This window comes from Cygnus atratus, chromosome 11, assembly GCF_013377495.2.
Source record: "Cygnus atratus isolate AKBS03 ecotype Queensland, Australia chromosome 11, CAtr_DNAZoo_HiC_assembly, whole genome shotgun sequence".
Classification (NCBI taxonomy): Eukaryota; Metazoa; Chordata; class Aves; order Anseriformes; family Anatidae; genus Cygnus; species Cygnus atratus.
This window is the reverse complement of record NC_066372.1, coordinates 915,924-932,176: the sequence shown is the minus strand read 5'-3', so window position 1 is coordinate 932,176 and position 16,253 is coordinate 915,924. Positions and strand designations below refer to the sequence as shown.

Below are 16,253 nucleotides of genomic sequence, written 5' to 3'. Positions count from 1 at the left end.
TGGATGCAGTCTCTAGGAAGACACCTCCTGTGGCTTTATGTTTACAGAACTTTGCCTTGTTTTCTAGGGAGTAGAGTTTGGATGTATATCATAAGGAAAGTTGAATTTGAGAGAATTGATACCCTCTTCCTTTACCTGGCATTTTGGTAGTTTCCCTTTTGGTTTTGTGACAAGTTGTTTTTTTAGGTCACTGTTGTTGTGGCCCATACACAGACAAATTGCCCTTTTGTTCTCTGCAGCCTTCTGAGTCCAGAAGACAGTATTTGCTTTTGTAAGGGAAGTTACATTTAAGTTTCAAATTCATTGCCCCACTGAATTCTTCCTAGATGAGATACCGGGAGGAAAGAGAAAAAAGAAACTCTTCCTAAGATATGCCCATACTGGCAGAACTTTTACAACTTCAGGCTGTGTGCATTTTGCAGCCAGGATAGGGTCTTTTTGTGTCATGATGTGTGGGCCATGCATGGCCTCATCTTCTACGCTAACTAAAGCCTACATGGCTGGGAGGACATCTTGCTCCTTTGCAGTTTGCATTCATTCATTCTCTAAGAAAATGAGGTTTCAGGGAGGGCTTTTACTAAGCACCTTGTAGATGTTACTGTCCACTAACGCAACGTACTGTTTATATGCCTTCCCTTTCTCTTCCTTCACTGGGACAGCAGTGGATTGGATATTTGGAGACTGATTTTCTTAAAAAAAAAAAATATATATATATATATTATCAATAATAATTTTAAAAAGGACTGTGTAACCATTAATGATTTGTTATTGTGCCTAGGAGCTACTGTGCTGCAGGACTTTGCTCTAATAGTGCTTTCACAAGAGAGAACTAATTTGACTAACTTTATTAATTCCAGTTTGTTTTAAGTTTGCTCATTAGTAATTTAATGCAAGATGCTTCAGCTGAAGAGGCCATGTCAGGACAAGGAAGAGCAGAAGGAAAGTGCCAGGAATCATTAGTGTTTATTAACCACTGCACTCATCAATCTTGACTAAAAGCACAGCCCATCCATTCTGGACGGGTGGACGGAGATACAGAAATATCATTAATGGTGGAAAATGCTTCTTTTCAGGTCAGTCCATAATGGACAGGCATTCAGACAACACCCACAGCTCCACTCCCATCACCAAATATTATCTGCATTTCAGTTGGTCTCCTCACAATCTGAACTCACAGAGCTCAGCAGCTTTGTGGATGGAAGAAGCCCTGCCCCTAGCCAGCTGTAGTATCAATTAACAAATACGGTTTTCTCAACCCAAGTAAACATTACTAAAAGGTTAAGTGTTGTTATGAAGTGGTTTTTTTTAATTGCTTTTCAAATTATTAAATGATTAATACTAATGTGCTTTGCTGGATCGGGCCTGGCACTTTGTGCTGGCAACATGTACATCTCACAGCAATTCTTGAAACATTAAAATTTGAAGGCTTATTTTATTCTGTTTAGACAAAGGTTTAATAACCGATTTCAGCAACTGCAAAGCATTGGACGGGTGACTCAAAGCTCTGACCTGTGAATCAGGGCTGAATGAATGTCTCCAAAAGGTTGGAGGAGGGAATAGTACTACATGTGCCAAGTTTGTAATGAGAAATCTAACCCCTGCTCAGACCACTTGTGGTCATTAAAGATCGCATTTCACTTTGAGATGTTTTCTTGCATCCTACCCAAATTGCAACTTGAGTAGTTGAATTCTGCTTGCTAAAATATCCCTGCAGTTTAATTGGAGACATGATGTTTCCTTTCCCCTCTAAAGAGCTTCATTGTATAAGGCTGTGTTGCTATCATAATATGCGCTATATAATCTATAGAGCACACAACAAAATAAAAAACAACCAAAAACCCCATGAAAGCTGCTGCTAAGTTGCTGGCTTTCTGTCACAACAAATAGAATTAGGGGGAAAGCTGGTTCTTAAGAGCCCAATTCAGCACCATGATCTGTATTACTTTGCCACACTTGCAAACCATGCAACAAACCCTTGTGCACCACAGAGGCAGCATTTTTACATTCACTCCGCATGTGTGTAAGCCAGCGCTCAAGGCAGAGCATCAAGTGCCTGGTCCTAGACATAATATCTTTGGCAATGAGCCTGTTAGGCTTAGTGGTATGATGGCACAGCCTAGAAACAAGCAATAATTCTAAAACATGGAATGGATGTTCAGACAGATTGCGTGTGTCATGACTTTTTGTGGATAAGATTTAAGTATTTTATGGGGAAAGGGTTTTATTGGATGACATTCGGTGATAGAGGGGATGGAAAGAGATTGCAGTTTAATTAAAATTCTAATCCGAAGTTTGACAATTTTTCTTGCCAGGTCAGCAGCCTGCATGTTCTGTTTGTTATTCCCATGAATTAAATGGGCTGACAATCATCAGCTTTTTCAGAAATGCCGGTAAATCCAGCTAAAAATTAGCAAACATCCATATGTTTCAGAGCAGCTTTGAGCAGGGATATGTCACGCAGCAGTTTTCCATCACTCTACGTTTAGGAGCCTTTCAGAAGCACCAATTTAGTCCACTGGTGCCAGTGCTGAAACACAAAGGAAACGCACCTTCTGCAGTCGGAAGTTACATTATTGCCCTGTGCTGCTGAAATCTCACTGGTATGTTCCTGTTTTCCAGGTAGTTAAACAGTGTTGCCACAAAGGTAGCGCTCAGCTTTCACCAGCCATGAGGCTTCCTCTGCTTTGTGCCTCTGTGATGCTAATAAGTCTGTCCCAGTGCCGAGCTGTCAGCTTCCCTGAAGATGAGGACCCTATTAACATTGTTGACTACCACTGTAAGTAATCCACAAATGGTGCTAGCCACTAGGGAAAAAGTTGTAATGCTTTTTTTTTTTTCCTTGGGAAGTTACAAAAAAAAATAATCTGTTTCCTTTCAAATTGAAATCTGTTTACTGGCTTTGTATCTTTAATGGAACACTTAATCATTTTCTTAAAAAAGCAATCAGAAATACAGCAATAACTTCAGGAAAAAGAACATTTGCTGACATTAGCCATCTTTTTCTCATTTATATTCAAGACATTACTCAAGGAATTTAGTTTAAACCCTTCTACACCTAGTATATACAGCTAATCAATGCCATATATTGATTCTTTAGCTCTATAATCCTGAGTGATGGTGTAGCCCATTTTTACTTGCAGATTCAAGGCAATACCCAGTATTTAGAGGACGCCCTTCAGGCAATGAATCTCAGCACAGACTGGACTTCCAACTGATGTTGAAAATTCGAGACACACTTTATATCGCTGGCAGGTAATTTTCCTTCAGTCAGTTTATTAGTTTAAAATTCTTTTCTCTTCTGGTTTTGCATTGATGTGTAAAATTCATTTAAAAAAAAATCTGCAGAATATGATAAAAATTAAAACTGGGGGAGGACTTCCCAGAGAAACATACCATATCTATGGCCAGTGCATGAAAATTGGATTTGAAGGCTGCAGTTACTGTAGTTATGCTAAAACCAATGATCAAATACTCTTTTCCCTCCTTTATATTACTGCTCTGATAAAATCCTCTCCTGATTATTTTAAACTTGGACTGACACATCAGGGACATAGGAAGTGAGTGTGAAACACTTGAATATTTACAGTCTGGATTAGTCTTCAACATAATGGAAAGACAGGGCAATGAATAACTGGATACTATAAGTGCAATTTAAGGTCCACACCAATAAAGTCAACATTACCCTATTTGCCCATGCGCAAACTTCTCCCATTTGTATTGAATGCAGAAAATTCATAAGCATTTCATACAAACTTTTTGTCTAACAAAACACTCTAAAAATAGATTTAGCTCAACAAAACTAAGTCCAGTTAATTAATGAAGTGACTTGTGTCTTTTTACTCTTTGCAAACAGGGATCAAGTTTACACTGTAAACTTGAATGAAGTTCCAAAATCGGAAGTTACTCCAAGCAGGGTGAGTAGATAGAGGAATTGGCAAGGGAGGCTTGGAGGTATTTTGTTTGTTTGGTTGGTTGGTTGTTTTTTTTTTTTTTTTTTTGTGGAAAGAAAATGAACTTTTTTCTGGTTTGATTTGAATAGAAATTAACATGGAGGTCAAGGCAGCAGGACAGAGAGAACTGTGCAATGAAAGGCAAGCATAAAGTAAGTTTATCACATGCACTGTCACCTACTAATGTGAATTGTATACGTGAAATATGTGATTGATACATCTTAACTCTCTTTTCAGGATGAATGCCATAACTTCATTAAAGTCTTTGTTCCAAGAAACGATGAGATGGTATTTGTCTGTGGAACAAATGCATTTAATCCTATGTGCAGATACTATCGGGTAAGGATATTGAATATGTCATTAATCTGTAACTGGTTTTGCTTGCACTAATTATGCTGTAGCATATACAGCCAGTGTGACTGGAGAGTGTTTCAAGGTGAAATAAAACCAGACATAAGCCAGTTTGCTAAATTAAGTTTTGTGGAAAGACAATGTTATGCTTTTGTGCCAGTATACAAAATAGAAATGACACTACCACCCATTTATTTTTCTTCTCTAGCTGAATACGTTAGAGTATGATGGGGAGGAAATTAGTGGTTTGGCAAGATGCCCATTTGATGCCAGACAAACCAATGTCGCCCTCTTTGCTGGTAAGAACTTTTGCTTGTAATGAGTCTAAATGATTAATGACACCAGAGGAGCCAGAGAGCTTTTAAAGCAAGCACAGGAAAACTAAAGGTGTCAAGGTGCCTCTACTCTTAAATTTTTTAAAGGGCCTCCAAAGGATTAGAAGCTGACCTGTTAATAAATAGGTTACAGCAATTTGGGGAAGAATGGCAGTAAAAAAATGGGGACAAATACAGGCTAGTCAGAATTCTGTAGATTATTAAAGGCCTCTTAATACCACATTTTCAACTTCCGTTTTAGATGGAAAATTGTACTCAGCAACCGTAGCAGATTTCCTGGCAAGTGATGCTGTTATTTATCGCAGCATGGGGGATGGATCTGCCTTAAGAACAATAAAGTATGATTCCAAATGGATAAAAGGTAATTTGGGGGAGTGTTTTCCCATATACACGGTGAATGTAATTTCAGTGGCACAGAGAGTCAGGTAATTCACAGCCAGCATGTTTTACTGTCACCATACATGCGGCTTTCAACGTAGTATGATCACAATAAGAAAGCAGTATCAATAAAGCAAATTTTTTGTTAGATATATCAGTGAATGAATCTGCAGTCACAAAATAACTATGCTGAAATGCAGTTCCTTTGAGGCTTTTTTTATAGTCCATTAGCCAACATTAAAGCCTTAAAGTCCATTTAAGCTCCAGTGCACCCATATTTAGACATCCTCAAGTGTCTGGAAGACTGGACTTCTTGTTAGCTGGTATGGAGAGGCTTCTCCTGTGGGAGAAAAGCTGCCAAATCACACAGTGTAGTCAGTGTTGTATGCCAATTGAACAATTTTTTGAAGTAACTTTCTCCTTGCTCTTTATTACAGAGCCACACTTCCTCCATGCCATAGAATATGGGAACTACGTTTATTTCTTCTTTCGAGAAATTGCTGTAGAGCACAATAATTTAGGCAAGGTGGGTATCCTTACAGCAAGCTATCGCTAGCTACAAGTCTTCTCAGAGTTAGATCATCCTAAAACAGCAACACTAACAAGCACAGTTTACTGTAAGAAGAAGGGACTAGTACAAAGTTTATGTAGTTGTCCCAACTTTATAATTTACAGGGAGGAAAAAAAAGGAAAAATAGAACAGGGCATTCTTCAACCAAAAAGTTGTTTGTATTCCTTATGGCTTGCAATTAGGAGAGCTCTCTACAGGTATCTTTCTGTGTCACTGTTGCCTTAACTGTTGTGGCAAGTAATGGAAAATCTGAGTGTTTTTGTTTTGTTTTTTTTTCATGCTTATTAAAGGAACAAAAGAAAACAACACAAAAGAAGAGTTTCAAAGAAGTTTCTCTAATGTCCCTGGATATTGAATAATTTAGTCATACCAGTACAGAGTATAATACTCATGCTTCACCATGGAAGGATATTCTATAATAAATTATTAACTCCTTTACACATGGTTAATTAAAGTCTTTAAATCTCACTAACAATATGATTTTGAAGGCAAGAAGGGTAGGGACAAGCTGGCAGAGTTGCATTTGCTTGGTGATACATTAAAATGCCTGTGCACTAGCAGCTAAACATTGTTTGCTTTCTTCCTTTCTGCATGGATGAATGACACCTGCCTTCCTGATCTTCAGTGTTTTTTATTATTATCTCAGAAATGAGAACTCTCGCCCTTGCATCTCTCAAGCCTTCCTCCTTTTTCCTTTTTTTTTTTTGTCCTTCACAGGCTGTGTATTCCCGTGTGGCACGCATATGCAAAAATGACATGGGCGGTTCTCAGAGAGTCCTGGAAAAACATTGGACATCCTTTCTGAAAGCTCGGCTCAACTGCTCAGTTCCTGGAGATTCATTCTTCTACTTTGATGTTCTACAATCTATCACAGACATAATAGAAATCAATGGAGTCCCCACGGTTGTTGGTGTATTCACTACACAGCTTAACAGGTGAGAACCGAGCAACCTTCCATCAAAGGTAGTTCTCTGCTTCTCTCTTACACTGAGATTGGTGCCATTGTAGTCTGAGTTCTTGCAACTATTTTTCTTATTTTACAGCATCCCTGGTTCAGCAGTCTGTGCTTTCAGTATGGATGACATTGAGAAGGTCTTCAAAGGGAGATTTAAAGAACAAAAGACTCCTGACTCTGTTTGGACAGCTGTACCTGAAGACAAAGTACCAAAGCCAAGGTAAAAAGTTTTTACTTATGATACCGTAATACTGTCCTTGTAAAGACCTATGTTAAATCAGCTGCACTCTTGAGTGACTTGTTCTGTAAAAATCAAAGCAGAGCTTTACACTTTAACCATAAGGATGCTCATTAGCAGGCTGCCTTCTCTCATTAACTAAAATACCAAGAGGGAAAAAACAATGTTGTTTTCCTTTCAGACCTGGCTGCTGTGCAAAACATGGCCTAGCAGAAGCTTACAAAACCTCCATTGATTTCCCAGACGAAACGTTGTCCTTCATTAAATCTCATCCTTTGATGGATTCAGCTGTTCCTTCAATTGTTGAGGAGCCTTGGTTTACCAAAACACGTGTCAGGTATGACATAATTCAGAGTTAAAGCATGTGAGAAGGAAAACAAGAAAACACACTGTTAGTTAATGACATGCCTTTTGGTCTTGATAGATACAGATTGACATCAATTGCTGTAGACCACGCTGCTGGACCATACCACAACTACACAGTCATATTCGTTGGCTCTGAAGCAGGAGTAGTACTTAAAATCTTGGCAAAGACCAGGCCTTTCTCTTTGAATGACAGTGTATTACTGGAAGAGATTGAAGCATATAATCATGCAAAGTAAGTATTACCAGAACACCTAAAATACGTAGCTTTTCATCTAGTCCTTGGTACCTAGCTAAATAAAAATGATGGTGAACCAAAACTAATTCATTGTTACCAACATCATCATTTGTCATTTCACGGTGTTTCTCATGTTTCTCATAACCTGAAAATATTTGGTTACTTGCCATTTTGCTTGGGTTGAGTGAACAACCTAATTCCACTCTAGTGACATCAGTGATACAGTCTAATTCTTCCACAAATAGATACACTTCTTACTGAATATCAAACATCAGAACAATCTGCTGTTAAAAAGCAACGCTGAGAGCTTATCTTGAGGGTTTCTCAACAGTGACCAATAATAAATAAACTACATCTAATCATTTTAAATTTGTTTATTCTGGAAAAAAGAATTTGGAAATGGAAGCCGTCCAATTAGACTCTACAGGTGCCCAGTACAGGACTCCTGTTCTGCTCTGTTGAGATATTTATGTCAACTGGGAGAACAAAGAAAATGAATTTGTATTTTTCTCCTGCATAATTCAGCAAAATAGTCACCTAGCTGTAAATAAGAGTCAGAAGTCAGTATTGATAACCCAGCTTATCAAATCATGTTTGTTTACAAACCACTCAGAAAAGACTAGTACGTTATATAAGGAATTATTTTTTCAGTATCTATACAAACAATAAATAAATAAAATGTTTTCAGCGTAAGCTCTGCCCAAAGTACTACAGTTGTAAAATAATGGCTTCCCATTATTTTTCTTAACAGGTGTAATGCTGAGAGTGAGGAAGACAGAAGAGTCATCTCCCTTCAGCTAGATAGAGACCACCATGCTTTGTTTGTGGCATTCTCCAGCTGCGTCATTAGAATTCCTCTGAGTCGGTGTGAGCGTCACGGGTCATGTAAAAAGTACGGCCCCGTTCCTGAGCTCTCCCTTAAAGGAAGGGTGCCAACATCTCTGGGGAAGGAAATAAAAAAAAAAATGCATGATTTTTTGGGGTTTTTCTCTTGCAAGGGCATGTATTGCTTCACGGGACCCATACTGTGGCTGGTTAGACCATGAGGCATGTGGAAGAGTGACACCGGGCATGCTGTAAGTACTCCTTCTCAAATTAGCCCAGCATCTCTACCATGTATTTTGTAGACTATACAAGCTTGTATCCTGTGCCTGTTCCCTTGCACTCAATTAATAAATGTCCATTTTTTAGAACTGTTTTTTCAATGTACTATATATATGAGAGAACAGAATGCTGAAGTCTGAACTAATTCTGCAAACTCTAAGTGAAGACTTCCTTTCAGTGGGAGTTTTACATGTGTGTGTGAGGACAAACAGAGCTGCAGGACGAGCTGTTGGAAGCAGGAAAGCAACAAATTGCTGCCTGTAAACCTGAGCAGCTCAGACAGGACAGTACACGCTGTCCCCTCCCAGGCCTGCTCACAGCCAGGGCACAGTCAATTGCAAATACAAAAGCACAGGTTTCAGAGTGGGGAAAAAAGAAAGATTTTGCCTCTACACTGAAACTAGGGTGATATATATACATATCAAAGGCTTTTTGCGCAGACCTAGTCTGTAATATATAGTGCATTAGCAGCTGTATCTTAAAAAGAGGCCTTTGTAGCAGGCTAGCTCAAACTTCAGCTTAGTATAATTGCACAATTATCTATCCAAAGCCAAGAGCACACCTGGTGTAGAAGATGTGACAGGGTCACTATGAAGAACATGATCTTTTCTACTGCCTGGCATTGTATATACAATGTTAAAGCCTGGATATAAACAAATTGTGTGTTTTATAAAACAATTTTTTTTGGCCATACACTAGATTTTGCCTCTCTATGGTGACTGAATGTTTCCATTTATTGCTTTCAGGAAAAAAAAAATCACCATTTTTTCCCCTATTAATACTGTTAATTGCAGGTTCTCTTTATTTGTTTCATACAACCACAGCACTGGAGGATATGTACAAGATGTAGAATATGGCAACACAGCGCAGCTTGGGGACTGCCATGGTAAGGCATAGTCATTGCTTTTCATTTATAATATCTCAGCAGTAGTCTGTGGCCACGCTTCACTATAGATGTTAAATTTATCATGAGCTTTTCAGTAACAAGATGAACACATCACCTGCTGTTACTGTGAATGTTCACAAAGCTGAACTTTCTGGTCGTGGGTGGCAGAGTTTTGTCTTTCTTCTCCTTCACCGGTTTGCAACTACTTGGGGTCTACAGCAAAGTATTGAAGAATTTATTTTTTATAACCAGTAATATTTTAGTTTTTATTTTCCGTCACTCAGGTTTGAGATCTTTTGCTTTCTTTTTGTTACTTTTTACTGATTACTTGTTCCTTTAATTCTTTTAGAAATTTTGCCTACTACAGCTACACCAGATTACAAAATATTTGGCGACCCAACATCTGGTTAGTTTTTTTTAATTTTTTTGAATTAATGACCTTTACTTTCCTTCAGTTCAGCATTTTCAGCCCTTTTTTCCTTCCTTTTGCACAATTGGCAGTCCTTCATTTTTGTGCTTTTACTCATGTTCCCACTGATGGTAAAGATAGTCAGACTCTTCTCACTCAGCACTTCACCCTGTGTAGTCGCATGTTAACAGCTCATTATTTATTGAGACATCTTTTATTAAAGAGCCTGATTAACGTAGATGACATCTTCACTTGCACGAAAGTCCACTAAGCTTTACTCTGTATCCCCAGCCATGCATTTGTGAATGCCCCTATTGGTCATCTCTAGTAGATGAATGGCAGAATTTCATCATCTTCCTCCTTACCTTTCCCTTCGTCTTTCCTTCTTTCCCAGCAAGCTTTTTGTACAAATACACGTTTCAGAAAATGTGTATTTCTGTATTTTTAAAATGTTATAAGTCGTTTGTGCTAATGGAAAAAATTTAACATCACAAACTGTGTAGCCGAATGAGGACTTGTGCAGACAAAGGTAGCTTAGGAAGCTTTATGTATTGCTGTCAGAGAGACTTTTGCATCCTTTTCACCTTCAGTGATTTTTTTCTAACGATGTTTTCATTGTCAGCCCTTGGTGTTCCAGGAGGCAGGACGCAATGCTCCTCTGTTGAACTCAAAAGGAGAACCTGTGTTGACTTCAACAGGAGCAAGACTGAGCCATATTTTCCAGTGTTCCTCCTGGAACTTGATCTCTGGTTTCAAACTGAGGGCATGTTTGACCGACAAATCTTGAGAAGAATCTTTACATGTTTAATTTGTAAAAGTGCAACAACATTTTATTTTTTGTTTTGGTTTCTGATTATATTTATACTTCTGTAACTTGACAAGAAGTAATGTCTGAGACAAATATTTTCCAGATATATTAACCATAATGTAAGTTAGATACTTGCTTAGGAAAGCAAAGCAAAACTGTGTTATATGGAAATGCTACCTTGCCTCATTTAGTGGTTATCAATTGAATTTTCAAAGTGATATTTTAGAACAGATACAATTGAACCTGATTTTCAAGTCCTGAATGAGCATGCTTTTGGAGTACATTTCTCAGTCAAATCTCACGTCACAGACATTCACTCCTAAACCTAATGGGACAGTGAACACAAAATACTTGAGTGTGCAAAGTAGATTTTGGATTGTAAACTCAATTTGATATGTTTCCTACTCATGCATTTCCACATTGGCTTTAGTGATTCTGTTCAGTAAATGTATGACAGAGGAGCCAGAATCTATATGATATTGTTCCTTAGGAACCATTACAAAATAGAGGTTAAGAACATTCCTTTCATCGTCCCCTCAAGAAATGGCTCATTCAACAGTTCCTGGTATCCCGTAATAGCACTAATGGAGCTGATCTGGTTTCTCAGGAGTAACCTATAGTAAGCATGTATCTTTCTAAGTAAAATTATATTTTTTGGAAGATGTTTAGAAGGTAATGGAATGTGTTGTCTTCAGTGAACAATATGGCAATTAAGTAGCGCAAGTTGTGCTTTTCATCTCCACCAGTTGCTTATGTCAACTTTTGCACTGCTTTCATGTTTGACTTCTCTGGCTTTTTGGCTAGCAGCTGTTGATGCTTTAATGTGTTGTTTTTTTTTGTCATACTTAAAAGTTTTGAACCAATTGATTTCAATCAGTCCTCTGTAGTTCTACAAAGTGTAGTGGGTCACATTTTGCTGTCCAGTAACTCCCATTAAATACTGTCTCCAGCAGTAGCTTAGATATGCCATGAAACAGCGAGGAAAACCTGACGACTGTAATACACATTAATAAAAATCTGTTTGCCACCACAGACATGGAGTTCTCCTCAGCTTCCATTACCACAATGGCAAGTATCCCAGTTATATCACCTAAAGTGATTGGTTCCTGGAAACCTAAAGTGACTGGCTCTCGGAAATTTGTAGTTCAAGATGACCCAAACACTTCTGATTATTCTGATCCATTATCAGGTGTCCCAAAGGGTAAGGCCTTACCAGGGAATACATTGCAGCTGAATGGAAACCTGATAGTCTCAGCATTTTCTAAGGTTTAAATGTAACAGCCGTGATTGTTGGGCTATATTTTACACCCATTTCCTGTGAATATGCAGACAGTGCAATCATGATTCTCGTACCTATTTAACCAGCGTTCAAAGTGCTGCTTAGAGCTTATAATGGGAAACACAGATAATAAGCTCAGCCTTTTATTCCTGGGGTGCTCCAAAGCTCCCATTAAAATCAGTGGGAGTTCTGGATGCATTAAAAAAATTAAATTCAGGACTTATCTGCACCTCTGGTGGTTGTTTTCAAACGAGTCGAGTTTGGATAAGACTATTAGTCCTCATGAATGGTTGTTTACAAGAGCTTAATGGTGTTTTTTTTTTGTTATTTTGGTTTTGCAGCGGGCAGGGGCAGGAACAAAGCGAAACACAGCTCCATGACACGGAGCTTTAAGTGGGGCATATCCCAAACTGCTGCCTGCGGCACGTTTGTGAAGAATGTGGTCAGATCTGAGTAAGGATGTGCTGAATTTTTATTTTCTGGATATGAGGATCAGTTTAAAAAAGGTCTCAGTACATGGAGACACAGACATAGATTTTAATCTGAACACAGAAAGAAACATGTACTGCATGTAATTCATCTTTTCTGTAGCCATTCTTTCAGCTAAGTGAACCTTTGATTAGGCTCTTACAGCAACAAAGATTTCAATTCAGCAGGACTATTGCAGTCAACCAAAGGCTCAAGAAGCTTCCAGCCCCATAAACAAAACTTAAGTCTTCATCAGTACACAGAATAGCTGGCTGACAGACATGTTTGCACAATTCTGTATTTACTGAAAAATCTCACCAGTCAAAAAAACATTTCTATTTTATTACCATTCACCAAAATATATCAGGTTTCCTATCAGCCATTATGGCAGTGCATTTGTCATTTTAATTTGTTGCAGTTATTTTCCATTTTGCTTTAAGTTTTTTGTTATCATTTGCTCTTGGTTCTGAATCATATTTTGTGTCATAGCTATTAGTGAACTTTATTCATGTTCTTTCTTCTTCTGCACAGTGCCATTAAAACCTATAACCCTGAACATTAACAATGTTCAAAGGCCTTGCCTCTAACAAAAATGAATCTGTTCCTTCACTCTTGCTCTTTCATTTTAACATCCCTTGGGATAGTTAACAGAATTACTTTCATTAAAAACTAACATTGTCTTAGCTGCAAGATGTCTGTGGTTGCTTTAAAGGTCTCAAGAAACAAAGGGAGATGGTTAATATACGAATCACAAACTAATCCAGTATTCAACTTTGTCTAAACAAAAAGTTTTCTAAATTTTAACATTGTGTAATAACTTAACCTTGCAAGGAGTGTTTTTTTACGTTATGCAAGTATTATGTAAGTTCATTATTGACTACAAGCAGAAAAGAAAAATTAGTGCTTTAATACAATGCCATAATCTTGAACTTTGAAAATTGTATGCTTACATAATGCAAAGTATGCCATTCCAAGGCTAGCAAGCTGTAGATATATTAGTTTACAAGTTTTGCATCAGATTATAATGACGTGGTTTAAACAATGCAGTATGTACATTATACAGTTCTACATAACATTTGCATAATTGTGTCTCTCTTTTGATACTGACTTATGAGTTGGGCAGAAAATTGAGAGAGAAATTCATCCTTGAGTTATTAATTGCTGTCTGGCCCAGTAGCACCTTCTAACCTCAATTTTCCAGCAGAAATCGTTAATGTTAATAACATACAGGCCCCTATTTGTGAGCCTTAAAGGAAATCTGGGGGCACGCTAAACCGATAGCATACAGTGTACACCCAAATGTAATATGAGGAGTGAAGCTCTGACAAGTATTCCTCATTATCAAAGAAAATGGACAGTCTTTGTTTAGGCTGATCAATGCTAACTCCGTCCGTTTTATTTATAAAATTATTTGCATTCACCAGTGCTGTGGATTGCAGATTTACACTAACAGTAGGTACAGAGCACTTGAAAACACTTAATAGACACTGCTGTCCTTCCCTGAGGCAGGCTAACATCTTCTGAAACAGATCAGTATGAAGTACATGTAAATTTATGATACTGCTGCATGTCTTTTGCAGGTGTAAGGTGGGAAGTGCAATCAGGAGAGTCCAACCAAATGGTACACATGAATGTCCTAATCACTTGTGTCTTTGCTGCTTTTGTCCTGGGAGCCTTTATTGCGGGAGTGGCCGTTTACTGTTATCGGGATGTGTTTGTACGGAAATCCAGAAAAATACACAAAGATGCAGAATCTGCGCAGTCCTGTACTGACTCCAGTGGGAGCTTTGCTAAACTGAATGGGCTGTTCGATAGTCCCGTCAAGGAATATCAACAAAACATTGATTCACCCAAACTCTACACAAACCTGTTGACTAGCAGAAAGGAATTGCCACCAAATGGTGATACGAAGTCCATGATGATGGACCACAGGGGCCAGCCTCCAGAATTAGCTGCACTTCCAACTCCTGAATCTACACCAGTTCTTCAACAAAAGACTCTGCAGGCCATGAAAAGTCAGTCGGAGAAAGCACATAGTAATCTCAATGCTTCACGAAAGGAAACCCCACTAAAAAGCCCTCAGTTTTTTCCTTCCAGTCCTCCACCCCACTCTCCTCTAAGTCATGGACATATCCCTAGTGCTATCGTTCTTCCCAACGCTACTCATGATTACAATACATCTTTCTCAAATTCTAACGCGCACAAGGCAGACAAAAAGATGCAACATATTGATCATCCACTCACAAAACCATCCAGCAAAAGAGACCACAGGAGATCTGTTGATTCCAGGAACACCCTGAATGATTTCCTGAAACACTTAAATGAAACTACTAGTAATCCCAAAGCAATTATGGGAGATATCCAAGTGGCCCACCAGACTTTAATGCTGGATCCAATGGGAAATATGTCTGAGATACCACCTAAAGTTCCCAACCGGGAGGCATCTTTGTACTCTCCTCCATCGACTCTTCCAAGAAACAGCCCCACAAAACGGGTGGATGTTCCCACCACGCCTGCAGTACCAATGACCTCTTTGGAAAGGCAGAGAGGTTATCACAAAAATTCTTCACAAAGGCATTCAATATCTGCCCTTCCTAAAAACTTAAACTCACCAAATGGTGTTTTGTTATCCAGACAGCCCAGTATTAATCGGGGGGGGTATGTGACTCCCACAGCAGGCTCAAAGATGGACTACATTCAAGGGACGCCTGTCAGCGTTCACCTCCAGCCTTCCTTGTCCCGGCAAAGCAGTTACACGAGCAACGGCACCCTTCCTCGTACAGGCATAAAGAGGACACCCTCCTTAAAACCTGACGTGCCACCAAAACCCTCATTCGTTCCTCAGACAACGTCAGTCAGACCACTGAACAAATACAGTTACTAGGACATCTGTCCTAAAAATGAGTGTGGCATTGACCTGTACAGGTTGTGAGATGATTTTGTGGTAGACACATAAGACAGAGACTTGCTTGTAATTACAGAGAACAAAGTGGCCAAAGAAACTGTCTTTATTTCAGCAACATCTGTGTCTTGCCACATGTAGCTATAGCAAGACTTTGTGTACTTGCTAAGCGCAAACAAACAAAAACAAAGGAAAGTGCTGGTCATTACATTTCTTTTGTTTGGAGCTAAGGAGACATGTAGCACAATGGGGTGGGGGCTACTTTACTGTTCTAAATAGCTAAAAATGTTCTTGGGAAAAGAAATCTGTAAGCAAATACTTGAAAAATGGGTTCCATTTTAGACTGCCATTAAGCGTGGTCCTTCCCATTAAATGTGAACATTTTAATATGTATGCATTCACCTTGCCTCTTGCACAAATGTCAGAAAATGGTAATGTCTCAATGAATATCTGGGTTAATAATCAATTTGCTGGAATTCAGTCTCTGGCCCAACTGTAGCATTATTTTTTTTTTCTCCTTGTGCGTGGCATTTTGTTCATGCCACAGATAAAGCTGTGCGTGTGCGTGGATGTGTGTGTGTGTGTACTGTACACACTAGGATGTACTTAGGTTCCCATTGCATCTTTTATGCTATGGAATTGTTTACATTGAGCATGACTGAACAAACATGACTCTGCCTTCTGCAGCCGACAGCTAGGTTCATTTTGGCGACAGCTAAGGAAGTACTGCGCATTGCTGCCAGCCTTCTGGATAACACGCCTTGATGAACTAGTCGCCCAGTGAAAGAGAGCAGATACCTTTAATTCTTCATAACTCTGTTATGCTGCTATTGATTCAGAGCTGTACATTTCAAATCTAGTCTTTTGGGCTGGAATGGGGGAGTTTTACTGTGTTTCCACGGTGCCTCCATCCAATACCTGGCCACTGTGAACTTGAGCCCCGTACATCTCATTGAGGGCAGCTAATAATCAACAATTCATTTGGCAAAGACCTGTGTAACTAGAGAAGGTTACATTT

At 38.8% G+C, this 16,253-nt stretch overlaps 1 protein-coding gene across 6 annotated transcripts; it reads left to right on the top strand.

The window, feature by feature from the left end:
* Window positions 1-2,655: 2,655 nt before the first annotated feature.
* Window positions 2,656-15,217, top strand: SEMA6D (semaphorin 6D). Of its 6 annotated transcripts, XM_035554026.1 has the most exons (19): window positions 2,656-2,776; window positions 3,141-3,252; window positions 3,854-3,914; window positions 4,040-4,102; window positions 4,188-4,289; window positions 4,510-4,600; window positions 4,878-4,997; window positions 5,452-5,540; window positions 6,303-6,520; window positions 6,629-6,760; window positions 6,960-7,115; window positions 7,203-7,376; window positions 8,131-8,271; window positions 8,378-8,455; window positions 8,609-8,617; window positions 9,278-9,369; window positions 9,719-9,775; window positions 11,620-11,787; window positions 13,914-15,217. In XM_035554026.1, exons 1-19 carry the CDS (start codon window positions 2,668-2,670, stop codon window positions 15,215-15,217), a joined length of 3,276 nt encoding a protein of 1,091 aa, XP_035409919.1. In that variant the 5' UTR covers window positions 2,656-2,667. The 6 variants fall into 6 exon arrangements, with proteins under 6 accessions (XP_035409919.1, XP_035409920.1, XP_035409921.1 ...); XM_035554027.1 differs by lacking the exon at window positions 8,609-8,617 and having other exon boundaries at window positions 9,308-9,369; XM_035554028.1 differs by lacking the exons at window positions 8,609-8,617; window positions 9,719-9,775 and having other exon boundaries at window positions 9,308-9,369.
* The last annotated feature ends 1,036 nt before the right edge of the window (window positions 15,218-16,253 follow it).